Source organism: Salvelinus alpinus, chromosome 12, assembly GCF_045679555.1.
Source record: "Salvelinus alpinus chromosome 12, SLU_Salpinus.1, whole genome shotgun sequence".
Lineage (NCBI taxonomy): Eukaryota > Metazoa > Chordata > Actinopteri > Salmoniformes > Salmonidae > Salvelinus > Salvelinus alpinus.
This window is the reverse complement of record NC_092097.1, coordinates 33,967,115-33,987,174: the sequence shown is the minus strand read 5'-3', so window position 1 is coordinate 33,987,174 and position 20,060 is coordinate 33,967,115. Positions and strand designations below refer to the sequence as shown.

Here is a 20,060-nt window from a genome sequence, read left to right as displayed (position 1 = left end):
GGTCTGGTATCTTTTAGCCCCCCTGTGTGTTATCTGTGCGTCTCACCGGCGGAAGGTCTGTGAGGCAGCGGCATAGTGCAGGGGGCTGCAGCCCTTCTGGTCCAGCTCGTTCACCTCGGCACCAGCACTCACCAGGGCAACCGTGCACTGGTAGCTCCCATTCGCCGCAGCGTAGTGCAAAGGAGCTCTGCCATGGGAGACGGGAGAGAAGTCACACTCACAGGAGAAGAGAATGAAATAGAATTCACTGAATGACAAAATATTACAGGGAAAAACACATTTGTTGAATTCTAAAATGAGACCACACCTTCCCAATGTGTCCTTGTTACTCAAGTCAGCACCACTGCTCAACAGCAAGTTAAGACATTCAACGTTTCTGCCATCAAAGAGAGAACAGAAATACAAATGAGACGATTATACAACCACTACCAAAAAGCTCAATCTTCATTCAAAATGTGTGTGAACGTGCGCTCACCCTCCAGAGGCAGCGGCGTGCAGGCAGGTTCTCCCCAAGCTGTCTGGGGTGTTTATGTCAAAACCGGCTGATAGCACGTGCTCGTTGCTCAGAGATGATACAATGCTGTACAGCTGACCTGCAGAAAGCACAACACAAAACAAGAAGTGATGTCATACGTGGTGACCACATTGGTCTGTTTCCTAACATGACACTGAATGAGGAAAAGCAAGAAGTTAAAGAATGTGTTGTATGTAAATGCCCTCTCACATTCTATCTGGTAGAGCACTACTTAGGTCAATTTGAATGTACACTAGAGGTCGACCGATTATGATTTTTCAACGCCGATACCGATTATTGGAGGACCAAAAAAGCCGATACTGATTAATCGGACGATTTTTTATATTTATTTGTAATAATGACAATTACAACAATACTGAATGAACACTTATTTTAACTTAATATAATACATCAATAAAATCAATTTAGCATCAAATAAATAATGAAATATGTTCAATTTGGTTTAAATAATGCAAAAACAAAGTGTTGGAGAAGAAAGTAAAAGTGCAATATCTGCCATGTAAGAAAGCTAACGTTTAAGTTCCTTGCTCAGAACATGAGAACATATGAAAGCTGGTGGTTCCTTTTAACATGAGTCTTCAATATTCCCAGGTAAGAAGTTTTAGGTTGTAGTTATTATAGGAATTATATGACTATTTCTCTCTATACCATTTGTATTTCATTAACCTTTGACTATCAAGTCTGAATATTTTGTCTGTTACCACTGATAACCTGAATGACCTTAGAAAGTTTTGGAATGCTATTAAGTCTATGTCTGGTAACAGTAATGTTAATGATTTACCGTCATGTGTTTTGAAGGACTCTGTTGCCATATATGACAAAACTGAAATGCTGAATTGTTTCAATGAGCACTTTGTATCATCTGGTAGGCTGTTTGATTCAGTGTCCTCTGTCTCTGTACAACCCTGTGTGGATGAACCAGTGAGAGCTGGTCAAACTTTTAGCTTTTTGCCATTCTCAGTGCAGGTGGTACATAAAGCTCTGAAATCCTTAGATCAAAGAAAGCCTGCAGGTCCTGATCTTTTGGATCCCTGCTTTTTAAATCTGGCAGCTGATTTCATAGCTGCACCACTTACATATCTGTTCAATCTAACCCTGGAATGTAATGAAATTCCAAAGATCTGGAAATCAGCATTTGTCCTACCACTTTTAAAAGGGGGAGATCCAACTCTTTTAAATAATTATAGGCCAATCTCAAAGCTGTCACCCCTGGTGAAAATACTTGAAACCCTTGTAAGTGAACAGCTAAAAGAGTTTTTATTTACTAACTCTATTTGATCAATGTACCAATCGGGCTTCAGGAAGAAGCATAGCACAATTACAGCAGCCATGAAGGTTTTAAATGATATCACTGAAGCCCTTGACAAAAAACAGCACTGTGTCTCACTTTTTATTGATCTCTCTAAGGCTTTTGATACAGTTGATCATGCTATACTAATGCTATACTAAGGCAGAGATTGCCTAGACCTACAGTCTTTCGGAGCATGCAGTTGCATGGTTTGCTAACTATCTGTCTGATAGAACTCAGTGCACTCAATTTGATGGGCTTATGTCTGTTAAATTGTCTGTCCTGAATGGTGTGCCCCAAGGCTCTGTACTTGGTCCTCTCTTATTCACTATTTATATAAATGATTTAGACAAAAATGTCCAAAATGCACAACTTCATTTTTATGCTGATGATACTGTTATTTACTGTTGTGCCTCGTCTCTTACAAAAGCTTTCCAGAACTTGCATACTGCTTTTTATACTGTTCAACATACTTTGTGTCAATTGAAGCTTATCCTCAATACTGACTAAACTAATGGTGTTTTCTAATGCAAGAAATAGACCTCTGAACCTTTCACCTATTACTACCTGTCAGGGCAAGGAGATTGAGGTTGTAACCTCATATAAATATCTTGGAATTCTAATTGATGACGGCCTCTCTTTTAAATTGCATATTCAACAACTTACAAAAAAATTGAAGCTGAAATTGGGGTTTTATTTTAGGAATAAGGCCTGTTTTTCTTTTGAAGCCAGAAGGAGGCTAGTATCAGCTACATTTATGCCTTTACTAGACTATGGGGATATTTTATATATGAATGCTTCCGCTCAGTGTTTGAGATCAATTGACACTCTTTACCATGGCACTTTGAGATTTATTTTAAACTGCAAAACCCTTACGCACCACTGCACTTTGTATACCAGGGTTGGCTGGCCTTGGGTTGGCGAGCCTCTAGTCACTCGTAGGCTCAGTCACTGGTATACGTGTATTTACAAAGCCATTTTGGGTTTACTACCTTTTTATTTGGCCATTTTTATTGTTCAGAAATGTGGTGGGTACTCTCTTCGTTCGCTGGACTTTATCCTGCGAACTGAATTTGGCAAAAGGTATTTTATGTACTCTGCGCCATCGTCTTGGAACATCTTACAAAATAATTTTAAACTGGAAGAACTTGTCCCGATTGGTGTTTTTAAATCACTGATGAAGGATTTTGAGGCTGATTCCCTGACCTGTCAATGTTTTTAATTTGTTGTTTTTGATTTTGTTATACTCTTGTGAATTCAATGGTTTTTACTAGATTACTTGTAGTTTTTCATGTTGTCTGTCTGTAATTTTTGTAATGACTTGGTGCTGCCTATCTTGGCCAGGACGCTCTTGAAAAATGTATTTTAAATCTCAATGAGCCCTTCCTGGTTAAATAAAGGTTAAATAAAAAATAAAAATAAATATTGGATGTTCTTATAGGCACTTTAGTATTGCCAGTGTAACAGTATAGCTTCCATCCCTCTCCTCGCTCCTACCTGGGCACGAACGAGGAACACATCGACAACAGCCACCCTCAAAGCAGCGTTACCCATGCAGAGCAAGGGGAACAACTACTCCAAGTCTCAGAGCGAGTGACGTTTGAAACGCTATTGGCGCGCACCCCGCTAACTAGCTAGCCATTTCACATCGGTTACACCAGCCTAATCTCGGGAGTTGATAGGCTTGAAGTCATAAACAGCAGAGCTGCTGGCAAAACGCACGAAAGTGCTGTTTGAATGAATGCTTACGAGCCTGCTGCTGCCTACCACCGCTCAGTCAGACTGCTCTATCAAATCATAGACTTAGTTATAACATAATAACACACAGAAATACGAGCCGTAGGTTATTAATATGGTCGAATTCGGAAACTATCATCTCGAAAACAAGACGTTTATTCTTTCAGTGAAATACGGAACCGTTCCGTAATTTATCTAACGGGTGGCATCCATAAGTCTAAATATTCCTGTTACATTGCACAACCTTCAATGTTATGTCATAATTACGTAAAATTCTGGCAAATTAGGTGGCCCAAACTGTTGCATATACACTGACTCTGCGTGCAATGAACGCAAGAGAAGTGACACAATTTCACCTGGTTAATATTGCCTGCTAACCTGGATTTATTTTAGCTAAATATGCAGGTTTAAAAATATATACTTCTGTGTACTGATTTTAAGAAATACATTGATGTTTATAGTTAGGTACAGTCGTGCAATGATTGTGCTTTTTTCGCAAAAGCGCTTTTGTTAAATCATCCCCCGTTTGGCGAAGTTGGCTGTCTTTGTTAGGAAGAAATAGTCTTCACACAGTTCGCAACGAGCCAGGTGGCCCAAACTGCTGCATAAACCCTGACTCTGTTGAAAGAAATTCATGTTAGCAGGCAATATTAACTAAATATGCAGGTTTAAAAATACTTGTGTATTGATTTTAAGAAAGGCATTGATGTTTATGGTTAGATACCTTTTTCGCGAATGCGCACCGCATCGATTATATGCAACGCAGGACACGCTAGATAAACTAGTAATATCATCAACCATGTGTGGTTAACTAGTGATTATGATTGATTGTTTTTTTATAAGATAAGTTTAATGCTAGCTAGCAACTTACCTTGGCTTCTTACTGCATTCGCGTAACAGGTGGGCTCCTCGTGGAGTGTAATGAGAGGCAGTTGGTTAGAGCGTTGGACTAGTTAACCGTAAGGTTGCAAGATTGAATCCCCCGAGCTGACAAGGTAAAAATCGTTCTGCCCCTGAACAAGGCAGTTAACCCACGGTTCCTAGGCCGTCATTGAAAATAAGAATGTGTTCTTAAACTGACTTGCCTAGTTAAATAAAGGTGTAAAAAATATATATAAATAAATAAAAAATTGGCCAAATCGGTGTCCAAAAATACCGATTTCAGATTGTTATGAAAACGGCCCTAATTAAATCGGCCATTCCGATTAATCGGTCGACCTCTAATGTACACCTCCATGAAACTTGATTAGTTTCAATCATACAGTTTCCATGGCTGTGTATAAAGGCTTACCTGAGGAGAGTAACTTGCGACAACAGTCTGAAAACCCGTAGAGCACAGCCAAATGCAACGGAAACATCCCATTAATCCCTTGCCTAGAGAGCAAGGAGAGCGATAGAGGAATATATGAGACAGGGAAGGAGATATAGTGCTGACAGCAGCTTCTCAAATATGTACACAATGAACAGTTCCTTTGGAAAGTATTCAGACCCCTTGACTTTTTCCACATTTTGTTACGTTACAGCCTTATTCTAAAATTGATTAAATAAAACAATTTCCTCAGCAATTGTAGGAGTAAATGAGACACATAGATAACACAGACGTATAGGACAGCACATAGACGTATAGGACAGCTGAACATTAAAAACAGACCACAGGAAGACAGGGAGACACATAGGCGCCTAAGACAACTGGACACACTAAGGATAGGGGAGACAGAGTCTGCTGATTCCAATAAAGGCAAACAAAACAAAGAGTACATTGACACATTAATGAAAGGAAGAGACCCATGGTCTGCTGATTCCAATTGAGGCAAACAAAACAAAGAGTACATTGACACATTAATGAAAGGAAGAGACCCATGGTTTGCTGACACACTAATGATAGAGGGACCCATAGTCAGCTGCTTCTAAAAAGACGAAGGCCTATAGGATAGATAGACATATATTATTTTTAGGATAAGAGAGGGTCCTACCACCATTATAATCTAACTGAAAGCAGATATGGGCGTTAGTAGGCGTGAACAAGCAGGAAGCCTGAACTAAAAGATAATGGTGGCAGGAGAATTAGGGGAATAATGGTTATTTGCATATGGGTTGGACCCATATGCTATATGTGGATAAATACAGGAGCCGGGGCTCTGGAAAGCAGGGTGGGATCCGCGGATCGTTCCGGCTTGTGATACATTGTATTAAAAAGTCTATTTGATTTCACAAGTTCTTACGAGTGTTATATTTCTGAGACGATTTTCCACGACACAATCTACACACAATACCCCATAACGACAAAGCGAAAACAGGTATAGAAATTTTAGCATATGTACACTGCTCAAAAAAATAAAGGGAACACTTAAACAACACAATGTAACTCCAAGTCAATCACACTTCTGTGAAATCAAACTGTCCACTTAGGAAGCAACACTGATTGACAATAAATTTCACATGCTGTTGTGCAAATGGAATAGACAACAGGTGGAAATTATAGGCAATTAGCAAGACACCCCCAAAAAAGGAGTGATTCTGCAGGTGGTGACCACAGACCACTTCTCAGTTCCTATGCTTCCTGGCTGATGTTGTGGTCACTTTTGAATGCTGGCGGTGCTTTCACTCTAGTGGTAGCATGAGACGGAGTCTACAACCCACACAAGTGGCTCAGGTAGTGCAGCTCATCCAGGATGGCACATCAATGCGAGCTGTGGCAAGAAGGTTTGCTGTGTCTGTCAGCGTAGTGTCCAGAGCATGGAGGCGCTACCAGGAGACAGGCCAGTACATCAGGAGACGTGGAGGAGGCCGTAGGAGGGCAACAACCCAGCAGCAGGACCGCTACCTCCGCCTTTGTGCAAGGAGGAGCACTGCCAGAGCCCTGCAAAATGACCTCCAGCAGGCCACAAATGTGCATGTTAAACAGACTCCATGAGGGTGGTATGAGGGCCCGACGTCCACAGGTGGGGGTTGTGCTTACAGCCCAACACCGTGCAGGACGTTTGGCATTTGCCAGAGAACACCAAGATTGGCAAATTCGCCACTGGCGCCCTGTGCTCTTCACAGATGAAAGCAGGTTCACACTGAGCACGTGACAGACGTGACAGAGTCTGGAGACGCCGTGGAGAATGTTCTGCTGCCTGCAACATCCTCCAGCATGACCGGTTTGGCGGTGGGTCAGTCATGGTGTGGGGTGGCATTTCTTTGGGGGGCCGCACAGCCCTCCATGTGCTCGCCAGAGGTAGCCTGACTGCCATTAGGTACCGAGATGAGATCCTCAGACCCCTTGTGAGACCATATGCTGGTGCGGTTGGCCCTGGGTTCCTCCTAATGCAAGACAATGCTAGACCTCATGTGGCTGGAGTGTGTCAGCAGTTCCTGCAAGAGGAAGTCATTGATGCTATGGACTGGCCCGCCCGTTCCCCAGACCTGAATCCAATTGAGCACATCTGGGACATCATGTCTCGCTCCATCCACCAACGCCACGTTGCACCACAGACTGTCCAGGAGTTGGCGGATGCTTTAGTCCAGGTCTGGGAGGAGATCCCTCAGGAGACCATTCGCCACCTCATCAGGAGCATGCCCAGGCGTTGTAGGGAGGTCATACAGGCACGTGGAGGCCACACACACTACTGAGCCTCATTTTGACTTGTTTTAAGGACATTACATCAAAGTTGGATCTGCCTGTAGTGTGGTTTTCCACTTTAATTTTGAGTGTGACTCCAAATCCAGACCTCCATGGGTTGATAAATTTGATTTCCATTGATAATTTTTGTGTGATTTTGTTGTCAGCACATTCAACTATGTAAAGAAAAAAGTATTTAATAAGAATATTTCATTCATTCAGATCTAGGATGTGTTATTTTAGTGTTCCCTTTATTTTTTTGAGCAGTGTATAAACAAAAAACTGAAATACCTTATTAACATAAGTATTCAGACCCGTTGCTATGAGATTCGAAACTGAGCTCGGGTGCATCCCGTTTCCATGGATCATCCTTGAGAAGTTTCTACAACTTGATTGGAGTTCATCTGTGGTAAACTCAATTGATTGGACATGATTTGTAAAGGCACACACTGGTCTATATAAGGTCCCACAGTTGACAATGCATGTCAGAGCAAAAAACAGGAATTGGTCGAAGGAATTGTCCGTAGAGCTCCGAGACAGGTTTGAACCAATCAGGCCTTTATGGAATAGTGGCCAGACGAAAGCCACTCCTCAGTAAAAGGCACATGAGAGCCCGCTTGGAGTTTGCCAAAAGGCACCTGAAACACTCTCAGACCATGAGAAACAAGATTCTCTGGTCTGATGAAACCAAGATTGAACTCCTTGGCCTGAATGCCAAGCGTCACGTCAGGAGGAAACCTGGCACAATCCCTACGGTTAAGCATGGTGGTGGCAGCCTCATGTTGTGGGGATGTTTTTCAGCGGCAGAGACTGGGAGACTAGTCAGGATCAAGTACAGAAAGATCCTTGATGAAAACCTACTCCAGAGCACTCAGGACCTCAGACTGGGGCGAAGGTTCACCTTCCAACAGGACAACAACCCTAAGCACACAGCCAAGACAACGCAGGAGTGGCTTCGGGACAAGTTTCTGAATGTCCTTGAGTGGCCAGAGCCCAGACTTGAACCCGATCTAACAACTCGAGAGACCTGAAAATAGCTGTGCAGTAACGCTCCCCATCCAACCGGACAGAGCTTGAGAGAATCTTCAGAGAAAAATGGGAGAAACTCCCCAAATACAGGTGTGCCAAGCTTGTAGTATCGTCATACCCAAGAATACTCAAGGCTGTAATTGCTGTCAAAGGTGCTTAAAGAAGGTTGAGTAAAGGGTCTGAATACTTATGTAAATGTGATATTAGTTTTTTTTTTTTATAAATTAGCAAGAAAAATATAAAAAACTGTTTTTGCTTTGTAATGATGGGGTATTTTATGTAGCTTGAGAGAAAAAAACAGTTTAATCAATATTAGAATAAGGCTGTAACCTAACAAAATATGGAAAAAGTCAAGGGGTCTGAATACTTTCCAGAGACACTGTATGAACGAAACATGCAACAATTACAAATGTTTTACTGCATTTAAGTTCATATGAGGAAATCAGTCAATAGAAATCAATTCATTAGGCCCTAATCTATGGATTTCACGACTGGGAATACAGATATGCATCTGTTGGACACAGAAACCCTAAAATAAATGGTCCTCACAATGGGCCTTAAGATCTCGTCACAATATTTCTGTGCATTCAAATTGCCATCGATAAAATGTAATTGTGTTTGTTGTCAGTAGCTTTCGCCTGCCCATACCATAACCCCACCACGGGGCACTCTTGACAACGTGGACATCAGTAAACCACTCGCCCACATGACGCCATACACGTGGTCTGCGGTTGTGAGGCTGGTTGGACGTGCTGCCATAGTCTCTAAAATGATGTTGGTGGCGACTTACGGTAGAGAAATTAACATTCAATTGTCTGGCAACAGATCTGATGGACATTCCTGCTGTCAGCATGCCAACTGCATGCTCCCTCCAAACTTGAGACATCTGTGGCATTGTGTTGTGTGACAAAACTGCACATTATAGAGTGACCTTTAATCATGTTGTTTAATCAGCTTCTTGATATTCCACACATGTCAGGTGGATGGATTAGCTAGGCAAAGGAGAAATGCTCACCAACATGTATGTAAACAAAAGTTGTGCACAACATTTTTGAGAAAAACTTTGTGCGTATGGAACACTTCTGGGATCTTTTATTTCAGCTCATGAAAAGTGAGGCCAACAATTTACATGTTGCGTTTATATTTCTGTTCAGTGTAGAAAATATTTGAGTTTTGCTGCTAGTTTTGTTGAGAGGTCCATTATGTTGCATAAGCAATGTGAGAGCTGATCCTCTGACATTCAGAAGAGACATTCTGCTTCTGCCATAAAGAATGTTCTGTGTCTGTTCCGCCACTCACCTGATTGTGTGTGTGCGTGTGTCTCTCACCTGGCCGTGTCAGCACCATTAGTCATCAGGGTGCTAATCAGCAGCTCGTGGCCGTGCTTAGCAGCAACGTGAAGAGGAGTATTGCCATATTTATCTACACAGTCGATCTCCCCACCTGCACACAGAGGAGAGGGGATGTGGTCGGGGCAGAGAGGAGAATTGCACAATACTGTTTTTGACACAGCTATGAGAAGCTATGTGGCTGTTGGAGTTGTGGTGGTTGCTATGGGCTGGTGGGGGGATGAGTGTTGAGTATGTTTGGGTGGGTGGTGCGCTTCAATAGAAGTTTGTTACCTAAAATACTGCAAGCACTTTTCACAAACGCCCTATCATTGTGTAGTGTGTGATAATGTTGTATTCATTTTAATAATATTGCAAATATTACTATTATTTTGGATGTGTGTGTGTGGTTACCGTTTTGGATAAGGATTTGGGAGCGAGTGAAGCGCCCGTGAATAGCGGCCATGTGCAAAGGGCTCTTCCCTTCTTTACTCTGTGAGAGAAAGAGAGAATACACAAAAACAGTTCATTGTTAGGTAAATAATGAATTTATCTTAAACCTCAGTTGACTAAGACCGCGTCCCAAACGGCATTCCATATACACACATATAATGTACTAATATTGAGGTGCACCCCCTTTTGCTCTCAGAAGAGCCTCATTTTGTTGGGGCATGGATTCTACAAGGTGTCAAAAGCGTTCCACAGGGATGCTGGCCCATGTCGATTCCAATGCTTCCCACAATTGTGTCAAGCAGGCTGGATGTCATTTGGGACGGTGGACCATTCTTGACACACACAGGAAACTGTTGAGCGTGAAAAAAAACAACGTTGTGCCTTGCTGACACCTACTACCCTACAAAGTTCAAAGGCACTTAAATATTTTGTCTTGCCCATTCACCCTCTAAATGGCACCCATACATCTCATGGCTTAAAAATCCTTCTTTAAACTCTTCTCCCCATCATCTACATTGATTGAAGAGGATTTAACAAGTGACATCAATAAGGGATCTTAGCTTTCAAATGGTCAGTCCATATCATAGTAAGAGAGCAGGTGTTCCTAATGTTTTGTACACATTGTGCTTGAGCATATACACTACCGACATACAGAGACTCATTATCAGCAACCATCACTCCCGTGTTCCAATGGTACGTTGTGTTAGCTAATCCAAGTTCATCATTTAAAAAAAGGCTAATTGATCATTAGAAAGCCCGTTTGCAATTATGTTAGCATAGCTGAAAACTGTTGTGCTAATTAAAGAAGCAATAAAACTGGCCTTCTTTAGACTAGTTGAGTATCTGGAACATCAGTATTTGTGGGTTCGAGTAAAGGCTCAAAATGGCCAGAAACAAAGACCTTTCTTCTGAAACTCGTCAGTCTATTATCGTTCTGAGAAATTAAGGCTATTCCATGTTAGAAATTGCCAAGAAACTGTAGATCTCGTACAACACTGTGTACTACTCCATTCACAGAACAGCGCGAACTGGCTCTAACCAAAATAGAAAGAGGAGCGGGAGGCCCTGGTTCACAACTGAGCAAGAGGACAAGTACATTAGTGTGTCTAGTTTGAGAAACAAACGCCTCACAAGTCCTCAACTGGCAGCTTCATGAAATAGTATCCGCAAAACACCAGTTTCAACGTCAACAGTGAAGAGGTGACTCCGGGATGCTGGCCTTCTAGGCAGAGTTGCAAAGAAAAAGCCATATCTCAGACTGGCCAATAAAAAGAAAAGATTAAGATGAGCAAAAGACACTGGACAGAGGAAGATTGGAAAAAAAGTGTTACGGACAGACAAATCTAGGTTTGAGGTGATCACAAAGAACATTCGTGAGGCGCAGAAAAAATGAAAAGATGCTGGAGGAGTGCTTGACGCCACCTGTAAAGCCTAGTGGAGGCAATGTGATGGTCTGGGGGTGCTTTGGTGGTCATAAAGTGGGAGATTTGTACAGTGTAAAAGGGATCTTGAAGAAGGAAGGCTATCCCTCCATTTTGGAGTCCAATTCCATACCCTGTGGACAGCGCTTAATTGGAGCCAATTTCCTCCTACAACAGGACAATGTCCCAAAGCACAGCTCCAAACTACGCAATAACTATTTAGGGAAAAAGCAGTCAGCTGATATTCTTTCTATAATGGAGTGGCCAGCACACTCACCGGATCTCTTGAGCTGTTGTGGGAGCAGCTTGACTGTATGGTACGTAAGAAGTGCCCATCAAGCCAATCCAACTTGTGGGAGGTGCTTCAGGAAGCATGGGGTTAAATCTGGTTAAATCTCTTCAGATTACCTCAACAAATTGATAACTAGAATGCCAAAGGTCTGCAAGGCTGTAATGGCTGCAAATGGAGGATTCTTTGACAAAAGCAAAGTTTGAAGGACACAATTATTTCAATTTTTAAAAATCATTATTTATAACCTTTTCAACGTTTGACTATATTTCCTATTCATTTTGCAACTCATTTCATAATATGTTTTCATGGAAAACAAGGACATTTCTAAGTGACCCCAAACTTCTGAACACTAGTGTATATACAGTGGGCTCCAAAATTACTGGCACCCCTGACTGGCAATGCACAAACAATGCTTAAACAAATATAAACAATATAATTATAGAGATAAACTCAAAATACCAACATGTGAGAAATACTGTACTTTATTAATGTTTCAATGGAACCAAACAAAATAATTGATTGATTTAATTAAAAATCAATGTCCTCCAAATCAAGGTTTCACAATTAATGGCAACCTTAAAGATTATTGTAAATAACATCTACCAAAATTATACCACAAATTAAAGTCTTAAGGAACTATATCGAGCCATTACATCACTTCCTGTCTCACTAGGGTATCAAAATGAGGTAACAGGCATGCAATATCCCTTTGTCATCCAACACCATGAAGAAAACAATAGAACTGGCAGTTCAAAAGAGACAGATGGTCGTAGACCTTCATAAATCTGGTAATGGCTACAAGAAGATCCACAAACGATTGAATATACCACTGAACACTGTCAGGGCAATTATTAGAAAATTCAAAAGATATGGAACAGTTGAAAACCTCACGGGTAGAGGACGCAAATGCATTTTGCTCCCCAGGATGGGGAGGAGAATGGTGAGAAAAGCAACAAAATCCCCAAGAATCACTGAAAGAATTGCAGGCCTTGGTGGCGTCTTGGGGTCACCAGGTTTCAAAAAGCACCATCAGACGCTACCTCCACATCCACAGGCTCTTTGGAAGGGTTGCCAGAAGAAAGCCCTTAATGACCCCAAGACACAGACGCAAGCACTTGAAGTTTGCCAAACGCCATTTAAATTATGACAGGAAGAAGGTGCTCTGGTCAGATGAGACCAAAATTGAACGTTTCGGTCAGATACAGCATCGGCATGTTTGGCGTCGAAACAGAGATGCATACAAGGAGAGGCACCTCATACCCACGGTGAAATATGGAGGGGGGTCAGTGATGTTTTGGGGCTGTTGTAATTCCATAGGTCCAGGGGCACTGGTTAAGATTGATGGCATAATGAATTCCACCAAGTATTAGGCAATTTTGGCTGACAATCTGGTTGCCTCTGCCAGAAGGCTGGGACTTGGCCGTAGGTGGACTTTCCAACAAGACAATGACCCGAAACATACCTCAAGATCCACATAGAAATGGTTCTGTGACAACAAAATCAATGTTCTGCCATGGCCATCTCAGTCGCCGGACCTCAATCCAATCGAAAACCTGTGGGCTGAGTGGAAGAGGGCAGTTGATAAGAGCAAACCTAAGAATGTGAAGGATCTTGAAAGGATCTGCATAGAGGAATGGTCCAAAATCCCTCCAAATGTGTTCCTTAACCTTGTCAAATATTACAGGAAAAGACTCCATGCTGTTATCCTTGCCAGAGGTGGTTGCACTTAGTACTAAATGAGGAGTGCCAATAATTATGAAACCTTGATTTTGGTTAAATTTATTTTGTATTAAATAATTGAATGATTTTGGTTGGTTCCATTGAAACATTAATAAAGTACAGTATTTCTCACATGTTGGTATTTTGAGTTTCTCTCTATAATTATATTGTTCATATTTTTTTAAGTATTATTTGTGCATTGCCAGTCAGGGGTGCCAGTAATTTTGGAGCCCACTGTACATACACACACACACACACACACAGTGCATTCAGAAAGTATTCAGATCCTTGACTTTCAGATTTTGTTTCGTTACAGCCTTATTCGGAAAATCATTAAAACGACAAAGCAGAAACAGGTTTAGACATTTTTGCAAATGTAATAAGAAATACAACAGGAAATACTACATTTACATAAGTATTCAGACTTTTTACTCAGTACTTTGTTTAAGCACCTTTGGCTGCGATTACAGCCGGGTCTTCTTGGGTATGACGCTACAAGCTTGGCACACCTATATTTGGGGAGTTTCTCCCATTTATTTCTGCAGATCCCCTCAAGCTCTGTCAGGTTGGATAAGGAGCGTCGCTGCACAGCTATTTTCAGGTCTCTCCAGAGATGTTACATCCGGTTCAAGTCCGGGCCACTCAAGGCCATTCAGAGACTTGCCCCAAAGCCAGTCCTGCATTGTCTTAGCTGTGTGCTTAGGGTCGTTGTCCTGTTGGAAGGTGAACCTTCGCCCCAGTCTGAGGTCCTGAGCGCTCTGGAGCAGGTTTTCATCAAGGATCTCTCTGCATTGCACAATGTTAATCTTTTCCTCATTCCTGACGAGTCTCCCAGTCCCTGCCACTGAAAAACATCCTCACAGCATGATGCTGCCACCATCATGCTTCACCATAGGGATGGTGCCAGGTTTCCTACAGACGTAACGCTTGGCATTCAGGCCAAAGAGTTCAATCTTGGTTTCATCAAACTAGAGAATTTTGTTTCTCATGGTCTGAGTCTTTAGGTGCCTTTTGGCAAACTCAAAGATGGTTGTCCTTCTGGAAGGTTCTCTAATCTCCACAGAGGAACTCCGGAGCTCTGTCAGAATGACCATCGGGTTCTTGGTCACCTCCCTGACAAAGGCTCTTCTCACCGATTGCTCAGTTTGGCCGGGCAGCCGGCTCTTGGAAGAGTCTTGGTGGTTTCAAACTTGTTCCATTTGAGAATGTGTTCATGGGGATCTTCAATGCTGCAGAAATGTTTTGGTACCTTTCCCCAGATCTGTGCCTCGACACAATCCTGTCTCGGAGCTCTACGGACAATTCCTTCGACCTCATGGCGTGGTTTTTGCTCTGACATGCACTGTCAACAGTGGGACCTTACATAGACAGGTGTGTGCCATTCCAAATATACCACAGGTCAAATCCAATCAAGTTGTAGAAACATCAAGGATGATCAATGGAAACAGGATGCACCTGAGCTCAATTTCGACTCTCGTAATAAAGGGTCTGAATACTTATGTAAATAAGGTATTTCAGTTCATTTGTAATAAATTTGCTCAAATTAATAAAACCTTTTTTTCACAATGTCATTATTATAGTATTGTGTAGATTGGTGAGATTTTAAAAAATATATAAAAAAATTAGAATAAGGCTGTAACATAACAAAATGTGGAAAAGGGGAATGGGTCTGAATACTTTCCGAATGCACTGTATATACAGTACCAGTCAAAAGTATGGACACACCTACTCATTCAAGGGTTTTTCTTTATTTTTACTATTTTCTACATTGTAGAATAACAGTAATGACATCAAAACTTTGAAATAACACATATGAAATTAAGAGGTAACCAAAAATGTGCTACAAATCTAAATATATGTTATATTTGAGATTATTCAAAGTAGCCTCCCTTTGCCTTGATGACAGCTTTGCACACCTTGGCATTCTCTCAGCCAGCTTCATGAGGTAGTCACCTGGAATGCATTTCAATTAACAGGTGTGCCTTGTTAAAAGTTAATTTGTAGAATTTCCTTCCTTCTTAATGCATTTGAGCCAATCAGTTGTGTTGTGACAAGGTAGGGGTGGTATACAGACGATAGCCCTATTTGGTAAAATACCAAGTCCATATCATATCAAGAACAACTCTAATAAGCAAAGAGAAATGACAGTCCATCATTACATTAAGACATGAATGTCAGTCAATCCGGAAAATTTCAAGAACTTTTAAAGTTTCTTCAAGAGCAGTCGCAAAAACCATCAAGCGCTATGATGAAACTGGCTCTCATGAGTACTGCCACAGGAAAGGAAGCCTCTGCTGCAGGGGTTAAGTTGATTAGAGTTAACTTCACTTCAGATTGCAGCTCAAATAAATGCTTCACAGTTCAAGTAAAAGACACATTTCTACATCAACTGTTCAGAGGACACTGCGTGAATCAGGCCTTCGTGGTCAAATTGCTGTAAAGAAACCGCTACCAAAGGACTCCAATAAGAAGAGACTTGCTTGGGCCAAGAAACACGAGCAATGGCCATTAGACTGGTGGAACTCTGTCCTTTGGCCTGATGAGTTGAAATTTGAGATTTTTAGTTTCAACTGCCGTCTTTGTGAGACGCAGAGTAGGTGAACGGACGATCTCTGCATGTGTGGTTCCCACCGTGAAGCATGGAGGAGATGTGATGGTGCGTTGCTGGTGACACTGCCAGTGATTTATTTAGAATTCATGGCACACTTAACCAGCATGGCTACCACAGCATTCTGCAGCTATAAGTCATCCCATCTGGTTTGCGCTTAGTGGGACTATCATTTGTTTTTCAACAGGACAATGACCCAACACACCTACAGGCAAAGTAAGGACTATTTGACCAAAGAGAGTCATACCGCAGATTCTCAATTGAATTGAGGTCCGGGCTTTGACTAGGCCATTCCAAGATATTTAAATGTTTCCCCTTAAACCACTTGAGTGTTGCTTTAGCAGTATGCTTAGGGTCATTGTCCTGCTGGAAGGTGAACCTCCGTCCCAGTCTCAAATCTCTGGAAGACTGAAACAGGTTTCCCTCAAGAATTTCCCTGTATTTAGCGCCATCCATCATTCCTTCAATTCTGACCAGTATCCCAGTCTCTGCAGATGAAAAACATCCTCACAGCATGATGCTGCCACCACCATGCTTCACTGTGGGGATGCTGTTCTCGGGGTGATGAGAGGTGTTGGGTTTGCGCCAAACATAGCATTTTCCTTGATGGCCAAAAAGTTACATTTTAGTCTCATCTAACCAGAGTACCTTCATCCATATGTTTGGGGAGTCTCCCACATGCCTTTTGGCAAACACCAAACGTGTTTGCTTATTTTTTCTTTAAGCAATGGCTTTTTTTTTCTGGCCACTCTTCCGTAAAGCCCAGCTCTGTGGAGTGTACGGCTTAAAATGGTCCTATGGACAGATACTCCAATCGCCGCTGTGGAGCTTTACAGCTCCTTCAGGGATCTCTATGTTGCGCCTCTGATTAATGCCCTCCTTGCCTGGTCCATGAGTTTGTGTGCGGCCCTCTCTTGGCAGGTTTGTTGTGGTGCCATAGTCTTTCCATTTTTTAAATAATGGATTTAATGGTGCTCCGTGGGGTTCAAAGTTTCTGATATTTTTTTATAACCCAACCCTGATCTGTACTTCTCCACAACTTTGTCCCTGACCTGTTTGGAGAGCTCCTTGGTCTTCATGGTGCCGCTTGCTTGGTGGTGCCCCTTGCTTAGTGGTGTTGCAGACTCTGGGACCTTTCAGAACAGGTGTATATATACTGCGATCATGTGACACTTAAATAAAGTCCACCTGTGTGCAATCTAACTAATTATGTGACTTCTGAAGGTAATTGGTTGCACCAGATCTTATTTTGGGGCTTCATAGCAAAGGGGGTGAATACATATGCAAGCACCACTTTTCCGTTTTAAATTTTTAAGTTCTTTTTTCCATTTCACTTCACCAATTTGGACTATTTTGTGTATGTCCATTACATGAAACCCAAATAAAAATCTATTTAAATGACAGGTTGTAATGCAACAAAATTGGGGAAAAAAGCCAAGGGGGATGAATACTTTTGCAAGGCACTGTATATACACATTTGTGCACTATATAAGGAATAGGGTGCCATTTATGGTGCAACCAATCCCTTTTTCCCCAGCCTACTCCAACTGACCTGCATGTTGACGTCAGCACCGTTGTTAACTAGCAGCTCGAGGCAAAGCGCCCCGTTGGTGGAGACAGCGGCCAGGTGCAGCGGCGTGCAGCCGCGCTGGTTTGGCTGGTTGACGTTGGCGCCTCGGTTCACCAGCTCGTTGGCAACCGCCTCTTGGCCTGTGTAGCACGCCATGTGGAGCGCTGTGTTCCCAAAAGCGTTGGGCTCGTCAATCTGACGCAGAGATAAAGAGAAGGTAGAAATTAGACAACAACTAGAGATGATGGTGGGGTTTGGGGATGTTATATGGTCCGGAGATTAAAAAAAAAGCAAAAAAAAAGCACATTTCAACAATAGGAAACCACCTGACACATGGAGTGACCATATGATGGTGACCTGATGGAGCCTCACCCCCTGACCCCTCACCTCTGACCCCAACCGCAGCAAGTACTTGACCACCTCGATCTGGCCGCTGGCAGCTGCGGCGTGGAGCGGGGTATAACCTCGCTTGTCCCTGCACATGGCGTCCGCACTCCGCGACACCAGTAGCTTCACGATCTCCAGATGCCCTGAGGGAAGAGGAGACAACCATAGAATCATGGAACATATAGACACACACGGATAGGTTAATGAAATCCAAGTCAATCTTCTGCTTGTGCGTGAGGATATGTGATTCGGCAAAGATTTTCTTATCTTTGTACAGTGTATTTGGAAAGTATTCAGACCCCTTGACTATTTCTACATTTGGTTACGTTACAGGCTTATTCTAAAATGGATTAAATAATTTCCCCCCCATCAATCTACCCACAATACCCCATTATGACAAAACGAAAACAGGTTTTTGGACATTTTTGCAAATGTATTAAAAATAAACAGAAATACCTTATTTACATAAGTATTCAGACCCTTTGCTATGAGACTCGAAATTGAGCTCAGGTGCATCCTGTTTCCATTGATCATCCTTGAGAAGTTTCTACAACTTGATTGGAGTCCACCTGTGGTAAATTCAATTGATTGGACATGATTTGGAAAGGAACACACATGTTGATATAAGGTCCCACAGTTGACAGTGCATGTTAGAGCAAAAACCAAGCCATGAGGTCGAAGGAATTGTCCGTAGAGCTCCGAGACAGGATTGTGTTGAGGCACAGATCTGGGGAAGGGTACAAAAAAATGTCTGCAGCATTGAAGGTCCCCAAAAACACAGTGGCCTCCATCATTCTTAAAATGGAAGAATTTTGGAACCACCAAGACTATTCCTAGAGCTGGCAGCCAAAAGGCACCTAAAGGACGCAGACCATGAGAAACAAGATTCTCTGGTGTGATGAAACCAAGATTCAACTCTTTGGCCTGAATGCCAAGAATAACATCAGGACAACAACCAGAAGCACACAGCCAAGACAGAGCAGGAGTGGCTTCGGGACAAGTCTCAATGTCCTTGAGTGGTCCAGCCAGAGCCCGGACTTGAATCCGATCGAACATCTCTGGAGAGACCTGAAAATAGCTGTGCAGCGACGCTCCCCATCCAACCTGACAGAGCTCGAGAGGATCTGCAGAGAGGAATGGGAGAAACTCCCCAAATACAGGTGTGCAAAGCTTGTAGCGTCATACCCAAGACTCGAGACTGTAATCGCTACCAAAGGTGCTTCAACCAAGTACTGAGTAAAAGGTCTGAATACTGATTTCATTTTATTTTTTAATTCGCAAACATTTCTAAAAACATGTCTTCTCTTTGTCATTATGGGTTATTGATGAGGAAATGTGTTTTATTTAAATAATTTTAGAATAAGGCTGTAACATAACAAAATGTGGAAAAAGTCAAGGGATCCGAATACTTTCCCAAATGCACTGTATATGAAGATGCCTTGATGGGAAGTCTAGAATGCAAGTTGATTTGTAGATCAGTGAGTCTGATCAATGTACAGTGCCTTTGCTCAAACCAATGAGAGAATTGTCAGTAACCTCATTCAACCATTTAATGTGGCTGAATTACCTGACGCATGAAAAAAGTGAAGACCGGGCTGATGGAAACATGAAATGCCGGTACAATTTTATAAACGCCGACAATTTGTTTGTTCAATCTTTTTGTGTCTGTAAAATTAATTATGCTAGAAATTGTGGTGGAAATGCCTTTATCCGCAAATATTAATATAATAACCATCATAATGAAGTAAACTTGGGAGTCACGCAATATGTTCTGTGGTCCTCCCACTACGACTCGGGAAAGCATGCAGTTTATTAGGCAACAGATGAAATAAGTTATGATGAACTTCACAGGAGGTGAAAGTGCAAGGTGATGAGCTTGATGCTCCTTTCCAATAAATATTGAGGGTCTTATTCTGGTGACATGATGATCGATGCTTGGCTGCCATTTGACAAATACAAATAATATCGCTCTTATCCATAAGAATATGCGAGCTGTTGGCTAGAGTGCATGTGCCAAGACCAGAGTGGATACATTTGCTACAGTTTGTGACAAAATGCGATGGAAATCCATTTAACTTGTATTTTTCCA

General features: G+C 42.1%; 1 protein-coding gene across 7 annotated transcripts in view; it reads right to left on the bottom strand.

Annotated features, from left to right (window-relative positions):
- Positions 1–20,060, bottom strand: part of LOC139535947 (serine/threonine-protein phosphatase 6 regulatory ankyrin repeat subunit C-like) — a 73,828-nt gene that overhangs the window by 49,168 nt on the left and 4,600 nt on the right. For 5 of the 7 annotated variants that reach the window (XM_071335934.1, XM_071335935.1, XM_071335936.1 and 2 more), the window contains exons 7-14: positions 17,972–18,114; positions 17,567–17,779; positions 9,936–10,014; positions 9,522–9,636; positions 4,852–4,934; positions 476–593; positions 308–376; positions 47–187 (exon numbers count right to left, since the gene is read on the bottom strand). In XM_071335934.1, the coding sequence (XP_071192035.1) occupies positions 47–187; positions 308–376; positions 476–593; positions 4,852–4,934; positions 9,522–9,636; positions 9,936–10,014; positions 17,567–17,779; positions 17,972–18,114 (961 nt within the window). Of the gene's footprint in view, positions 1–46; positions 188–307; positions 377–475; positions 594–4,845; positions 4,935–9,492; positions 9,637–9,935; positions 10,015–17,566; positions 17,780–17,971; positions 18,115–18,427; positions 18,535–20,060 lie in introns of those variants that run through there. The other 2 variants (XM_071335939.1, XM_071335940.1) reach the window with 2 other exon arrangements.